Source organism: Sorex fumeus, unplaced genomic scaffold, assembly GCF_029834395.1.
Source record: "Sorex fumeus unplaced genomic scaffold, SorFum_2.1 ptg000047l, whole genome shotgun sequence".
Taxonomy (NCBI): Eukaryota; Metazoa; Chordata; class Mammalia; order Eulipotyphla; family Soricidae; genus Sorex; species Sorex fumeus.
The window spans coordinates 56,951,946-56,967,725 of record NW_026606104.1 but is presented as its reverse complement, the minus strand read 5'-3'; the positions used below and the strand labels follow the sequence as shown (position 1 = coordinate 56,967,725).

Sequence of the window (15,780 nt, the reverse complement as noted above, 5' to 3'; positions counted from 1 at the left end):
TTGTTCTGGACTCTTAGATGGTCTCGTTTTTCCTTCCACAGAAGCATTTGATTGAATTCTGCTACACCATCGCCCAGAAGTACATCTTTGAAGGGAAATACGCAGATGCTGTCCCAGCGGCTTTACATTCTCTTCGCTTCCGCATGAATTTATTTGGCCTGAGTTCGGTAGAGCTGGTGCCTGCTTACCTGCTAGTGTCCGAGGCTAGCCTTGGTAAGTGGAGCCGGTATGCATGCGCCTTCCCTGGAACCCTTCAGCAGTGTTCATATTTGTGGTTAGAGTCTACCCATGGCATTGGTGGCAAATACTTTTTAAAAAATCACAAATCACAAATCATCCTGTTATTCGTCGATTGCCTCGAGCAGGCCCCAGTAACGTCTCCTTCATCCTAGCCCTGAGATTATATTCAAGGCTCTTTAGGAGAATGAGACCCATCATTGTTACTGGTATTTGGCATATTGGGTACGCCACGGGGAGTTTGCCAGACTCTGCCGTGTGGGCAGGCTACATTCGGAAGCCTGCCAGTTTGTCCAAAGTAGGAATGAGATAATAAGATGTCATAAAAAGAGCTGGTTTTTATATAGTCTCTGAGTCTTGGCCATTGATGGGATTACACGGCGCCAGGGGGCCGGTTGGTGGGTGTGACCCCGGCCTACTGGAATTTGGAGGATCTGGGTGGAGGATGCTCAGCCCCAATCCGAGTAGGCTTGGAGATCTCGGCCCCAGAACCCGCGTGGCTTTGTCCCTCTGCCAGTACCTTCATGTGTGCGGAGAGTGGTCTCAGCATGGTGGTGGCTGGTCCTGGAGGTCTTCGGCTGCCGGAGCCCTGGTCGGGGCGGGGAGGAAAGCTCAACCCGCTCCCCTCCAAGGGGCCCCGGTGAGGACAGCCAGGCGCGGAGACTGCACTGTTCTCTTCCAGGAGCTGGTTTTTATAGTCTCTGAGTCTTGGCCGTTGATGGGATTACACGGCGCCAGGGGGCCAGTTGGTGGGTGTGACCCCCGCCTACTGGAATTTGGAGGATTTTAAAAAATACTTAGAAGAAAATTTGGGGGGGGGGTAAAGCTTTACGATCTTGGATTGGGCAGTGGTTTCTTAGATATGATGGTTAATGACACAAAGAACAGGATCTAGAGAGATAGTTTAGTGGGCAGGGAGCCTGCCTTGCATGTGGCCAACCTGGGTTTGATCCTTAGCACCACAGATGGTTCCCCCAGACCTGCCAGGAGTAATCCTTGAGTGCAGAGCCAGGAGTACACCCAGAGTATTGTTGGTCTGGGCCACCAAACCAAAGACATACAGAACAAAGAACAGAAGAAAAAGGTAAGTTATAGTTCATCAAAATGTAAAGCTTATGCATCAGGGACAGTTTTTGTTGTTGGTGTTTGGGGGTCCTTCTTCTAACCTCTGCCTCTCCTTCGTCTCTCTGCCCCCCTTGTCCGAGAAGCCTACTCCAGCTCTGCAACTGGGGACAGATCTCTTTTACATGGACTGATGTGGCAGTTGCTTCCTTTTTTTCCTGGGCATTTTGCCCAATAACAATTTGCATTCATTGACATGGTTATTTCACCAAAGTCTCCCTCTCACATTAGACTATCAGCTCAGGAAGTCCTGGGACCATCTTCGCGGTGTCTTCACACCCAGGAAGGGTTTCAGTGCAGAGAAGTTACTCAGCCTCCGTATTCACACTGCCTGCCCCCTTGGAGAGGTGGTGTCAGCATTTGTTGAACCCAAGTTCTCTTCAGTGAAGTGTTTTGTGGATGAAATGAACGTATGTGGGATGAATATGAAAGTGCTTGGCAAGTTGGAAAGTACTATCCAAATGGAAGCTTTCATTGTAACCCCCGGGGCCATTGACTTTAAACCTTGTCAACCTTTTTGAATGTCTAAATAATTCATGTCCATTGTGCATATGCCTTGTTCCTATCAGATTTTCTCCAGACTGGACTGGAACAATAACAGCTATTCAGCCTCCCTACCTGCCTTGGGAATTTAATTAACTAGAAAGGAAGTATCAGTAACAGCAGTAACACTTCAAAGAGGAACCACTTTGGGGGGACTGGAGGGGGAGTGCTCTGGTGGAGGGGGTGGTATTGGGGTGCTGTATGCGTGAAGCCATATCATTAATAGTATTATAAATCATGGGGCTTGTCTAATATAAACATTTTTTTAAAAGAATGTTTAGAAAACTTCTTTTAAAAACATCTTTAAAAATTTTAGAAAAGTTTAGGAAAAAAAAAGGTTTAGAAAAAAAAATTAGAACAAAAAGAAGGATCTACCTCATTCATCTCTGCCTACTGTTGCCAGTACCCTGGAACTGGGAGAACACAGATTCACTTTTTTTTTTTAACTTTACTGAATTACCATGAGATAGTTATAAACTTTCATGTTTGGGTTACAATCACACAATGATCAAACACCCATCCCTCCACCAGTGCACATCCCCCACCACCAGTCTCCCCAGTATACCCCCCTTTCCCACCCTCCCCCTGCCTCCATGGCAGACAATATTCCCTATACTCTTTCTCTACTTTTGGGCATTATGGTTTGCAATACAGACACTGAGAGGTCATCATGTGTGGTCCATTATCTACTGAGGGACAGATTCACTTTTAAACCCTGTCTTTATGGCTCAGGTGTCCTCCGCATCAGGCTTTTCTTTGCACATGCTGGCGTTCCTTCTGCCTGGAATCTTCTTCCTGGTCCTGGCCAGGCTTCTTCCCACCCCACCAGCGTCTACCCCAAAGTCCCCTTCCTGGAGAGGCATTAGCCAGTCATCCGGTGTGCTCCCGACTTTCACCTGCACTCCCTTCATTTCCTCCACTGCTCTGCGTTTGTCTGGTTGTTCTACTTCACTTGACTCTAAGCTCCTTGAGGTCAGAGCTCAAGTCAGCTTTGGGGGTTTGTTTTTGCTTTTTCACCGGCAGGCAGAGTGGTGACGACTCATACCTTAGATGACTCAGTGGCTGAGTGAGGGAAAGCTTCCTGCTTTGTCAATTCCTCCTGTGATAATTACTGCCTAGTCATTAATTCGTCAGACCTAAACCACAGAGGCAAGTGATGTACCAGAGTGGGGAAAGGCAGGCCAATGCTGTGCCCGTCGGGGCTTGACAGCCTCACCTTTGACTCACCCTCTACTTTCGTCACTGTCACCGAGTCCTGAAAAATCTCCCCTCTGAATGCTTCGGGTCACCCACTAAGCGGGATCAGCCTGTTGTCACCGCCTCTGACAAGTGCTTCTGTTCCTTAGTTACCCTCCTTTCTTATGAACTCTTAAAACCATCCTCTAGAATGCTCTCACTTCTTTTGGCAAGACTGTCTCCACTACCGGCAGGCACCACGTCCAAGAGTGTGCACCTGAAACTGACCTTCCCTGGCATAGGCCAGCCTGATCCTTCTGTCCATATCCCACTCTCTGAGTTTGTGACCTCATAGATTCCTGCCACCCCTACCCCCAGCGCACCTCCACAGTGTGACTTTTGTTTTTGGAACTGTTACTTTCAGATATCTGTTCATACCTGCTTCTCCATTGTTTTCTCTTTTTGAGGGGGGGTGGGGGGTGTTTACATTTGGCAATGCACAGGTGTTACTCCTGGCTCTGCACTCAGAAATTACTCCTGGAAGTGCTCAGGGGGACCAAATAGGATGCTGGGAATTGAACCTGGGTAGGCCACATGCAAGGCAAACGCTCTACCTGCTGTGCTAGCGCTCCAGCCCCCATTATTTTCTTTAGTGAGAACCCAACAGTGGAAATTTTAAATTTCCACCATAAGTCAGTGTTCTCTCCCAATTCCCATCCCCTCCTCTTTGCCCCCAAACAACCTGGCCTAAGTCACGTGTCTTTAAATTTCAGAAGACCTCTGTCTAAAGTTCTTAGCTCGTAGACAGAACCCAGATGTGAGCTCTGACTTTTCATGTTCACGTGGGTCTGAACCAGGGGCCTCAGCCTCTTGCTTCTAATCTAGCAGCTTCCTGTTTTAGTTTGGCTGCCAGCCCAGTACTGTTACTTGCTTCCTCTTAGAAACTTTCCTTTCACCCACCCCTCTTCCCTTAATTCAGCGATGCATGATTATAACTCATGATTATAAAATAAACTCATACCCCAACAGCAGGCCGTAAATAATTTATTTTATATTAGTTGTTGGGGCTGGAGCGACAGCACAGCAGTAGGGCATTTGCACACAGCCAGCCCGGCCGAGCTGGGTTTGATTCCTCCGCCCCTCTCGGAGAGCCTGGCAAGTTACTGAGAGTATCTCTCCCGCACAGCAAAGCCTGGCAAGCTACCCGTGACGTATTCAATATGCCAAACACAGTAACAACAAGTCTCACGACAGAGACGTTACTGGGCCCGCTCGAGCAAATCGATGAACAACGGGAGGACAGTGCTACAGTGCATGTTGGGCTGGAGCTACAGTACAGCAGGTAGTACATTTGCCTTGCATGCAGCTGAACCAATTTGGATCCCTGGCACCCCAAATGGTCCCTTGAGCCTCCCAGGAGTGATCCCTGAGTGTAGAGTCAGGAGTAAGCCCGGAGACCGGTGGGTATGACCCCATAACAACAACAACAATACATAATAATTTAAAAAATATTCTTATGGTGACATATTAACCAGGCCTGGAAGGAAGGACAGAGAGGAAATAGTTGACTTCTAAACACAGGGAGGGTTTGTGTGCACATCCCCTGACACCCCATAACAACAATAACAATACATAATAATAAACAAATGCTCTCACGGTGACATATTAGCCAGGCCTGGAGGAAGGATAGAGAGGAAATAGTTGACTTCTAAACCTAGTGAGGGTTTGGGTGCACATCTCCTGACCCCTTACTGTGCCATTTGTGCTACAGCATCTGGCAGACACAGGTCTTCATCTCACAGCACAGGAGGGACCATCGCTCTCTTGTCTCTTCTGATAGGAGAAATTTTTACTCAAGACTTCATCACCTCCAAAGGCCTCACCTCAAATACCAACCATCACATTGGAGATTAGAACTTCAATATAAGAACGTGGGTGGGGAGATACAATAGTCAGTTTTTCCCTACCTCACTGTACCTTTCCACCCTGTCCATGGAGTTAAACACTTCCTTCTCTCTGCAGCTTCCAGCCTTATAATGTCTTATTTATTTATATTTTGGAGAGGAAGTGGGCAAGGGTGTTTGTGCCATAGCCTACAATGCTCAGGGCTGACTCAACTTCGTGCTCAAGGATCACTTCTGACAGTGCTCTGGGGACCCTATATGGGTCCTTGATCAGCCAGGAGCAAGCCAATACTTTACCTGCTATACTCTCTCTGAGTTTCTATCATCATACTTATATTCTATTATATTTGTTTTCATGTCACACTTATTCCCTCAATCAAAATGTAAATTGTTCACATATTAACTTGATTCATCTTTGAATTCCTATAACTCAACACAAGGCCTGGCACATAAAGGGTAATTAATATACACATGTATAAAATTTTTTAATAGAGACAATTTAGATATGATAGAATTCACTCTTTTCAAGTACAATGCAGTGATTTTAGTATAGTCACAAGATCATGCATCCCTCACCCTAACTGGTTCCAGAATGTTTTCATTACTCTAAAATGAAAAACCATGCCCCCATCTCTGTAGATCCTGGTCAGTATTAGTGTCCCCTGCTTTCTGTCTCTATGGATTTGTCAACTCTGCATTTATATAGCAGAATCATACAATAGATGACCTTTTGCATCTGGCTTCTTTCATTTTGTGTTATGTTTTCAAGGTTCATTGAGCATGTATCGGTACTCTATTCCTTTGTGTAAGTGAATAAGTCTTAAATATTTTTCTCTTTTTTAATTAAAAAACTGTGACTTCTTGTTAATGATTGTTGACTTTTTGGTCAAAACTCAGAATTGGTTCAAAATTCAGAATTGTTTCTCTCCACGGAAATCTTTAGTAAAAGGTGAAAGATGTATGCAATCTGAAGAGAAACCAGAGTTTCCCAATGGAAAACCAGAAGAACTGTACTACTATACAAGAAGGGAGACATCCACGACATTGGCAACTATCGCCCAATCTTCCTATTATCTGTCATCTACAAGCTGTTCACTCCAGTCATACTGAATAGGATTGGAAGAATACCAGATGAAGGACAACCATACGAGCAAGCCAGGTTCTGCAAAGGATTGAGCACCATTTACCGTATCCACATGATAACCAAGCTCATTGAGGTTTCTTAGGAGTTCAAGATGCTGCTCTGTCTAATGTTCATTGATTTAAAGAAGGCCTTTGACTCTGTTGAGATGGAAGCAGTCATCAGAGCCCTAGCTAATCAGGGTGTTCAAACTCAATACATCAGGATCCTCCGTGAGCTGTATTACGGATTCACTACCAGGATCTCACCATTCTACAAAGAAGTGATCATTGATGTCAAGAGAGGGGTTCAGCAGGGTGATACTATTTCACCGAAACTTTTCAGTGCCACCCTCGAGAACATCATGTGATGACTGGAATGGGAAGGAATGGGAGTCAAGATAGATGGTTTGGGAACTACACCACCTCCGCTTTGCTGATGACATCATTCTAATAACACCAAACATAAGCCTAGCGGCACAAATGCTGGCCAGAATGCTGAATTTCACAAAGACAATGTTCATGAGAAACAGTCTTGTTCCTGACGTTCCATTCACTCTCAATGGAACGACCATCTCCGAATGCAACAGTTATGTGTGCCTAGGTCGAGAAGTCAACATGTCGAATGACCTGGCACCTGAGTTGCGCAGGAGGAAGATTGAGGCTTGGAACGCCTTCAAGAGCGTTGAAGAAATCGCTAAGAGGACGAAAAACCTCTAGCTCTGAGCACATCTCTTGGATTCCACTGTTCTTCCTGCATTAACATATGCCTCAGAGACTTGGGCCCTACGAAAACAGAATGATAACACTATTCGGGTCTTTCAAAGAGGTATCGAAAGAGCTATGCTTGGAGTATCACGCTTCACTCAAATGAGAGAAAGAATCTGGAGTTCTGATCTCTGTCAACGCTCAAGAATCAGGGATGCTGTCTCGTTTGCCAAGGCATTGAAAATCAGATGGGCTGGACACGTAATGAGATTTAGAGATGACCACTGGACTAGAGTCATTACCGACTGGATTCCACGGGACGTCAAAAGATCATGTGGACGCCCACCTACGAGATGGTCAGACTTCTTTGTCAGGACCCTGAACAATCAGTTTGAGGCTCTTCATGTTCCTAGAATGAACAGATGCCATTGGGCTATGCTGGCACGCAACAGGGATGAATGGAGACGTTACTGGTGCCCGCTCGAGCAAATTGAAGAGTAACGGGATATCAAGTGATCCAAGAGATCAAGTTGAGTTTTAGTATCTCAACAATAATCCGACCACCAGTGTCAACCTTTCTCCACCATTGTTCCCATATTCCTTCCCCATCCCAATCCCTGCCTCATCCCTGCTTATCACCTTGACAGTGATTACAAAGTTCCAGTGATTGCAGTTTAGATCTCATGTTTTCAGTGTTGTTGAGTCTGTCTGTGTTTTGGATATAAGGATATATCACTCTCCCATATCATTAGTTTAACTGAATCCCTGATGCCTGTTCACCCATTACTTCCCATTTTCTTTCCTTCCCCTTGGTTTTTTTCCTTTCCTGTCCTCTCTAAACACAAGGGGCAAGGCATCTTCCCTTTACTACAATGTATTTCCCCATCCAGTATACAACGCACCACAGATAAGTGAGATCATCCTGTGTTTGTCTTTCTTATTCTGTCTTACTTGACTGAATCAGTCTTTAGTAGTGTACTCAGGGAGATGGATTAACCACATTTTGTATACATATTTGTCCGTTGTCAAGACAACAGACATTCAAATATTCTCTACATGTTTTCTGTTATAAACAGGCTGTTATGAACAGCTGTGTACAAAGTTTTGTCTGTTTCTAAATATTTAAGTAAATGAGTAAATGAATTAACCAATAGGTGAGGAATCATTATCATGCTTTCTCTGGCCAGGATATTAATTATAACCATCTTTGCTTCCTTTGGGCAGGTATGGGCCATATTGTCCAGGCCGAGGAATATCTATCCCAAGCCCAGTGGACAGTCCTTAAATCAACTGAATGTTCTAGTGCCACCCACTCTTTGCTGCACCGAAACCTGGGTCTTCTCTACATAGCTAAGGAAAACTACGACGAAGCACGCTATCATCTGGCCAATGATGTAAACAAGATAAATTGTTTTCCTTTTTTTAAAAAATTTTTAAAAAATTATTTATTTATATTTTTCAATTGAGATACATAGTTGCGAAGCTGTTCATGATCAGGTTTCCGTCATACAATGATCCAACACCCATCCCTCCATCAGTGTTCATTTCCTACCACCAATGACTCATGTTCCCTCCCATCACCACCCGTGACCACCCTCCCCCACTTTCTGGACATTATGTTCTGCAACACAGATACTGAGTGGTTATTGAAGGAAGGAAGGAATAGATTGTTTTTCTTTTGTAAACAAATAAATTAAGCATTTCTCTTAACTGTCTGTTTATAACTGACCGGTGGGGGAATTATCAAGAACTCAATTCTAATGACCTGTGTTCAAGTTTTTCCATTTCTTGGCGATGCAGTCATGGCCATTTCACGTCATGTCCCCAGGCCTCTCTTGCTATGAAGATGACAGTGGGGACGGGAGAGCATACTGGTGAAGGAGAGCTTGACTTGTGGTGCTGGCATTGTCATTTCGCTAGTTAGCCAGGCCATTTGTCTTCTTTTATCTCTTGTGAGACAGATAGCTTCTGTCCCATTGGGTCATTGCTAAGATAAATAGTAGGATAGAATATGTGTAATACATTAGCCATTGTGTTGTTTTTATTCTTTTTATTACTATTGAAACAGTATGGTTTACAGTAGTGGTAATGTTTATGCATTTGCTGTACAAAGTCACTACACCTCCACCTGCACCACCAAAAATAGTGTGGAAAACCCTAACTCTGTCATTTCTTGTCTTCCCCTCTTTTTTCCTTCGACCCCATCCCCACTTAGTAACCTCAGTTCTGTTGTCAGAGTCTAAGGGTTGTTTTTTATTTGGCCATTATTTTAAAAATAACATCAATGGCTCTACTTCAGAGTGTGGTTATTAAATTTAAATGAGTTGGAGCTATGAAAGTACTTTGTAAACTGTACTTTTATACAAATGCTAGACAGGATGATGAGGGTGATTATTGAACCTTCTTCCAAAATTTATGAGGTTTCTATTAGGAATTCGGTATTAGATACTGTTACCATGAGAAACGTTTCTGAGCCCAAGATCTAGCTGTGGTTAGGGTTGGACTGCCCTAACCATGTGGATTGCTGCTTTCTCAGACTCTCTGCTAGGAAGTCCAGCTTGGTTCCTGCTGCACTAGAAACTTCTTGGGTGGGGTAATTTCCTTGACTCCCTTAAGCCTCCCAAATTCAGGCTTTTGCCTCGAGGAAATGAGCTTTATGGACTATGCAACTTGATTCCATCACTCTCTAGCTTTTGTGATATTTGAAGTTGGGGTGGAGGCCATAGCAGGAGTGGAAGTTGGGAGAAGAGAGAAGTTGGTGGGGCCGGAGTGATAGTACAGCTGGTAGAGTACTTGTCTTGTATGCAGCCGACCTAGATTTGATCCCTGGCATCCCATATAGTCCCCTGAGCACTGCCAGGTGTGTCCCCAAAACCAGGAAATAAGTGGGGGGTAGAGGGAGGGAGGGTGGGAGGTGTGTTTACTCTGCTGCCGTTCTGACCCCTTGCAGGGGCAGAGTTCCCTCGTGGACACAGCTCCCTCCATATTACCAATTCTTTCTGGGCCCTCATAACTCTGCTTTTTCTCTCTTGTCTTTGGATGATAGTAGTTTCTTACTGTTGACTGACCCTAGAACTCACTAGCTCTTTACCACTTCCAATTGCTGTAAATAAGCTTTTCAATAAACTCTCACTAAGCAATCCTTTTGAGGGTTGCCACATGCAAGCCTGACTAAAACTCTTCTTCACTTGTGTTTTCGCCTTCACTCTCCAACAAGTATAAGTAGATACACATTATGCTAAGAGAAAGAAGGCAGACACTAAAGATCACACATGATTCTGTTTAAATGAAGCTTACAGAAAAGGAAATTCTATGAAGGCACAGTTGCTCTGTCTGAGCTCGGCTACTGGACTAAGGGTTAGGTCAGCTCCATTCCTCAGTCTAGCTCGCCAAACAAAACAGAAAAGAAACACAGCTTTTTTTTGGGCACAGACCACAAAATTCACCTAATGTAAGCATGGAGTTCCATGATATTTAGTCAATTTACAGAGTAGCTCAACCATTTGAACAATCTAGTCTTAGAAGGGGTTCCTTAAAGAGAATCCTAATAGCTGTGTGCAGTTATTTCTCGTGTCTACCCTCAAACTCCAGGCAACTACTTCGTACCTCTATAGACCCATGTTTATTTTTTGTGGACGATTCACACATACAGAATCATGTGGCACTCCTCACACTCAGTATAATTATCTTGAGAACCATTCATGTTTCTGGGCATAGAAATTCTTTATGTTTTTATTGCTGAGTAGTATTTCTGTATTTGGAAAAGCCACAGTTAGTCCACCCATTCACCAGGCGGTAGACACACGGGTTATTTCCATTTTGTGGATATTGGTAATAATGCCTCTGTTAACATTTGTGTATAGATCTCTGTGTGGATGCACTTTCTTGGGAATCTACTTAAAAACAGAATGGATAGGCTCTACAATATTTCAACACACGTTTTCTAAAACAACACAATTTTTTTTTTATGAAAGCTGTACCATTTTTGTATTCCCACAAACAGTGTATTTTCATTTCTCCACATCTTTACCAAGTGCTTGTTATTTTCCTCTGCTTACCCAAGTATGGCTATCCTTGTGTGTGAAGTGGTAGTTCATTATGGTTTTATTTTATATTTTCTTAATAATACTAATATTTAGTATCATTTGAGGTTATGATGAGCCATTGTTATGTTTCAGAGATATGTCTCTTCAGATTCTTTGCTTATGTTTTAAATTGAACTGTTATAAAAGTTCTCGATATTTTCTGGATTCAAGCCCCTTTGTGAGACGTATGTTTCCCAAAGAACTCAGGTTGTCTTCCTTCTACAGATTTATCATGCCAGTTGTGCATTTGGAACAGAGGACATCAGGACCTCAGGAGGCTACTTCCACCTGGCCAGTATCTTCCATCGCCTTGGAAAGTGGAACCTGGCAGATACATTGCACACAAAGGTGAGCTGGGGAATGTGGAAGCCAACTTTTGACACTTAAGTCTTGTGTCTGAAAACTGGTATCAGACTGTGGATGAGAAATTTACAGAGAAATAGTGGATTTTTTCCACAAATAAAGTGATTTTCCCAAGGTTCTTTCTGTTTCTCTGCCACCAAAACAGACTAATCCTTAGTAGCAGAGTGATCTAACTAATGACAAGTGGGGCTCTAAGAACCAAAGCCTCCCTATACACAGCCACCTGTTCTGTGGTACCCACGCACTGGAGTTAATGTGGCTCATGGAGGTGTTTGATAGACAAGACATGGTTTTGATAGGGAGCTGAAAGTTCCTATGAAGGGATCAACAAACATAAGAATTCTTGAAATTCTCCATTTTTTTTTTTTTTTGCTTTTTGGGTCACACCTGGCGATGCACAGGGGTTACTCCTGGCTCTGCACTCAGGACTTACTCCTGGCGGTGCTCAGGGGGCCATATGGGATGCTGGGAATCGAACCCGGGTCGACCACATGCAAGGCAAACGCCCTACCTGCTGTGCTATCGCTCCAGCCCCCGAAATTCTCCATTTTTCATGTAAATGGTTTTACTTCATTGTCAACATACTAAAATATTGACTATATTCACATAGTAACATCTCATTAAGCAAGCAACCATTTCCGGGTGTTACATATAGTCCCTCATGCTGTAATGTATTTTATTCTAGTTTTTTTTTTTGTTGTTGTTGTTTGTTTGTTTTCAGACCACACCTGGCAGTGCTCAGGGACTACTCTTGGCTCAGTGCTCAGGGGACTGGCAGTTCAGGAATCAAACCCGGGTCCTCCGTACGCAGAGCATGCCCTCCAGCATTTTGAACTCTCCAACTATTTGCATTTGATGCTCACTTCTGAGGAAGAGGCATTGTGGTGTCGCTGAAATGCACTTTGGTGTCCGAATTGAATTTATTTATTTATTTTGCTTTTTTCACACCTAGTGATGCACAGGGGTTACTCCTGGCTCATGCACTCAGGAATTACTCCTGTTGGTGTTCAGGGGACCATATGGGATACTGGGAATCAAACCTGGGTTGGCCGCCTGCAAGGCAAACGCCCTACCTGCTGTGCTGTTGCTCCAGCCCCCCAATTGAATTTAAATCTTGGTTCTTAGCAGCTCTTATCAAAGACAAGTGTGATCTTAGCTTCTCTGAGCCGCTGTTGATCTGTAAAAATGAATAATAATTTTCCAAAAAAATGCCTTCAATGAGACAGCTGTGAAGATGTAAAGGTTTCAGTTGAGGACATTTAATAAATGATAGCGGTTGTTATTAGATCCCACCAGGATGTCCCCCTCTTTACCTGCCTTTTGTGGTCAGCACTTGTCATAATTAGTCGGGCCGGACCAGTCTGGACTCCAAAGACTTTTCCCGGCTCCAGGCATAAGACAGAGAGACTGTAGAGGGTCAAACCCGGGTTGGACAGAGAGGTGTCAGGAAACCTGGCCAGAGGTGCTGCCCACATAGCCAGCTAAAGCCAGGCTGGCTGCTCGAATTTCTGATTTCTCTCTCCCTTTGCAATAACAGGTCACTGAGATCTGGAACAAATATTTATATGGGCACTATCAGGTCCTTGCAGAAGCTCGCCTCCAACAAATCGATTTGCTGGGCAAACGGTTTGAGACTGACACCGGCTTGGGTAAGATCCCCCCTCCTAACTCATCCACACAGCTTGGCATCCATTGTGCTTGGGTGGGGGAGGGAGGGTCTGTGGGGGCTGGTAGAGGCCGCACTCAGCAGCATTCAGGGCTTACTCCTGGTTCTGCACTCAGAGATTACTCCTGGAAGGGTTTGGGGGACACGTGTCGTGCAGGGATCAAACCCGGGTTGGACTCATGTGAAATAAGTGTCCTAGCCCCTGTACTGTCTCTCTAGCCCACATTCCTTGCCCTTAAGAGACCTTCATCATTCCATCTTCCTCACTGTCCCCTTGTGGAAATTTAGCTGGGAATCAAAAAGATTTTAGAAATGATGTTGAAAATTCAGATTCCTGCCTTTCAGGGGGCTAATAAGGGAGTATTTCTAAGTAAAAGGACCCTGCTGGGGCTGGAGCAATAGCACAGCAGGCAGGGCATTTGCCTTGCACGTGGCTGACCTGGGTTCGATTCCCAGCATCCCATATGTTCCCCTGAGCACCTCCAGGATTGATTCCTGAGTGCAAAGCCAGGAGTAACTCCTGAGCATTGCCGGGTGTGACCCGAAGAGGGAAAAAAAGGACCCTGCAGAGCCCCTGTGATTCAGGCACAGGGAATTTCTTAGGTGTTAGGGTTTGTAGGTTTGTAGGGCACAGGCCCAGAGTGGGAGGCTAGGCTCATTCTTCCTGGGAACTCTTTCATCACTGGACTGTGAGCATCTCCAGGGCAGACTGACGTCTCTCTCCAGGCCAACTCCATCGTTATTTCCTCTGAGCTAATCCAGAGAGATAGAGAGGCTTGTTTCTGCTCATGAGAGACACCCAGTGTAGTTGCACAGAACCTCTGTGAAGTAGCAAAAAACATTCCTGCAAGTACAGATGGTATTTCAGCATGAGGCCTGGAGCCAGAGAGTGAGGACAGTTGGGTGGTGTGGAAGAGGGATGATTTTTTGGAGCAGAGGTTTCAAGCACTCGGGGTTAAAAAAAAAAAGCGTCAATCCATTGAGTTTTCTCTCTTGGTAAAAGAGTTCCTGTTAAAGCAGAACATGTGTACGAAGAGTGGATACGAACATGATGGTCGATGTTCTTTCTCTTCTTCTTGAGTGTAGCAGCGAATGTGCTTCCAGTTACAGATACCTCATCCCTCACTAGAGGTTGCGGCAGGGGATGTGCGGGCTCAGCTGAGGGAAGGAGAAAGGCAGCTGCCCAAGACCCCTGGCTTGGAGGAAGAAGGATTTAGGGGCTGCGCATGCAAGAAGCCACAAGCCTCACTCTTGCTCTAGATCAATGTTTCTCATCCCCTTTCCAACCAAGGCCCTTTGTTTCCTTCCTGTGACACCTTCCACCCACCAACCCTCCTCTCCCACCGGTCTGTTCCTTGTCTTGGGCTCTGGCCCCCATTTGTGTGATTTCCGCCTGTAGTCCCCTTAGAATTCCCTGATTGAGAAATGCTGCTTGGCAGAGAGACTTAGGCAGCTGGAGGCACAGATCCTGGACTGGGGGCCTGCTGGTGGTCAAGGCCCCAGGAAGCAGCTTTTCGCAGGTCTAGGACTGAGCTGTGGGCTGCCTCCACCAGTGCTCCAGGAAGGGGGCTTCCTGACAGCCCTCTCCCTTACCCCTGGCTCCTGGTAGCTCAGGGGAAGGAGAGCAAAGGTGCAGACTCAGCTTCCCTGTTTGTTCCATCTTTCCTCCCTTCTTCCCATGGCAGATGAAGCCCAAGAAGCAGAAGCTGTTAGGATCCTGAATACGATCTTGAGCATTCGAGATGCTAGAACAGAAAAAGAACCCAGAAAAACGGTTTTTGTTCTGAAAACCATTGCCATGCTTTTCTTCCTGATGAATTCTCCAAAGGCAAGTTTCCAGAGAAAGTAGCTCGTCTTGTTGAGGGGACGGGGGTGGGGCAGGGAGGAGAATTGCTCTTGTTAAATTCAGTTTTGTCCAGTTGCACTGGGGTTGGAGCGATAGCACAGCGGTAGGGCATTTGCCTTACAAGCGGCCAACATGGCCGACCTGAGTTCGATTCCTCCGCCCCTCTCTGAGTGCCAGGCAAGCTACCGAGAGTATCTCGTCCGCACGACAGAGCCTGGCAAGCTACCCGTGACGTATTCGATATGCCAAACACAGTAACAACAAGTTTCATGATGGAGACGTTACTGGGCCCGCTCGAGCAAATCGATGGGAGGACCATGACCAGTTGCACTGGCTCTTTGCTTTCGGATGAGAAAGGAACTCCTTTTTATTTGTTCTTATTTTTTTGGTATTGGGGCCACTCCCAGCGATGGTCAGAGGTTACACCTGGCTCTGTGCTCAGGAATCACTCCTGGCAATGCTTCAGGGACCATAAGGGATGGTGGGGATTAAACCCAGTTTAAACTGCATGCAAGGCAAGTGCCTTACTCACTGTACTATTTCTCCAGCCCCAAGAAGTTCCTTTTGGGGAGGGCTGGAGTGATAGCTCAGCGGGTAGGGCATTTGCCTTGCAAGTGGTCAACCTGGGTTTGATTCCCATCATCCCATATGGCCTCCTGAGCACCACCAGGAGTGATTCCTGAGTGCAGAGCTAGGAGTAACTCTTGTGAATTGCCAGATATGACCCCAAAAGGAAAAAAAAAAGTTCCTTTTTTAAAAGAAAAATTTGTTTTGGCCACACCTAGCAGTGCTCAGGGCTTACTCCTGGCTCTGTACTCAGGGATCACTCCTGATATGGTATGCAGGGGATGATATAGTGTTGTGGATTGAACCTGAGTCAGCCATGTGCAAGGCGAGTGCTTTTACTCTCTCTCTGGCCTCATAAGGAAGTTTCTTCATGAAAGAAATGCCAAAGCATCTTACTTCAAAGATGTTTGGGTGCTCACACATTTCTCCGTGAATCCCATTTGC

At 45.3% G+C, this 15,780-nt stretch overlaps 1 protein-coding gene and 1 non-coding gene across 2 annotated transcripts in view; one reads left to right on the top strand and one right to left on the bottom strand.

Annotated features, from left to right (window-relative positions):
- ZMYND12 (zinc finger MYND-type containing 12) overlaps positions 1–15,780 on the top strand; it is a 34,629-nt gene that overhangs the window by 10,063 nt on the left and 8,786 nt on the right. Inside the window, exons 3-7 of the mRNA XM_056123501.1 lie at positions 42–213; positions 8,034–8,203; positions 11,120–11,242; positions 12,795–12,906; positions 14,609–14,751. Coding sequence (XP_055979476.1) covers positions 42–213; positions 8,034–8,203; positions 11,120–11,242; positions 12,795–12,906; positions 14,609–14,751 — 720 coding nt within the window. The remainder of the gene's footprint in view (positions 1–41; positions 214–8,033; positions 8,204–11,119; positions 11,243–12,794; positions 12,907–14,608; positions 14,752–15,780) is intronic.
- On the bottom strand, positions 5,855–5,969 carry LOC130032276 (U5 spliceosomal RNA). Its single transcript, XR_008793814.1, has one exon. It is a non-coding gene; the product is annotated as a U5 spliceosomal RNA (small nuclear RNA).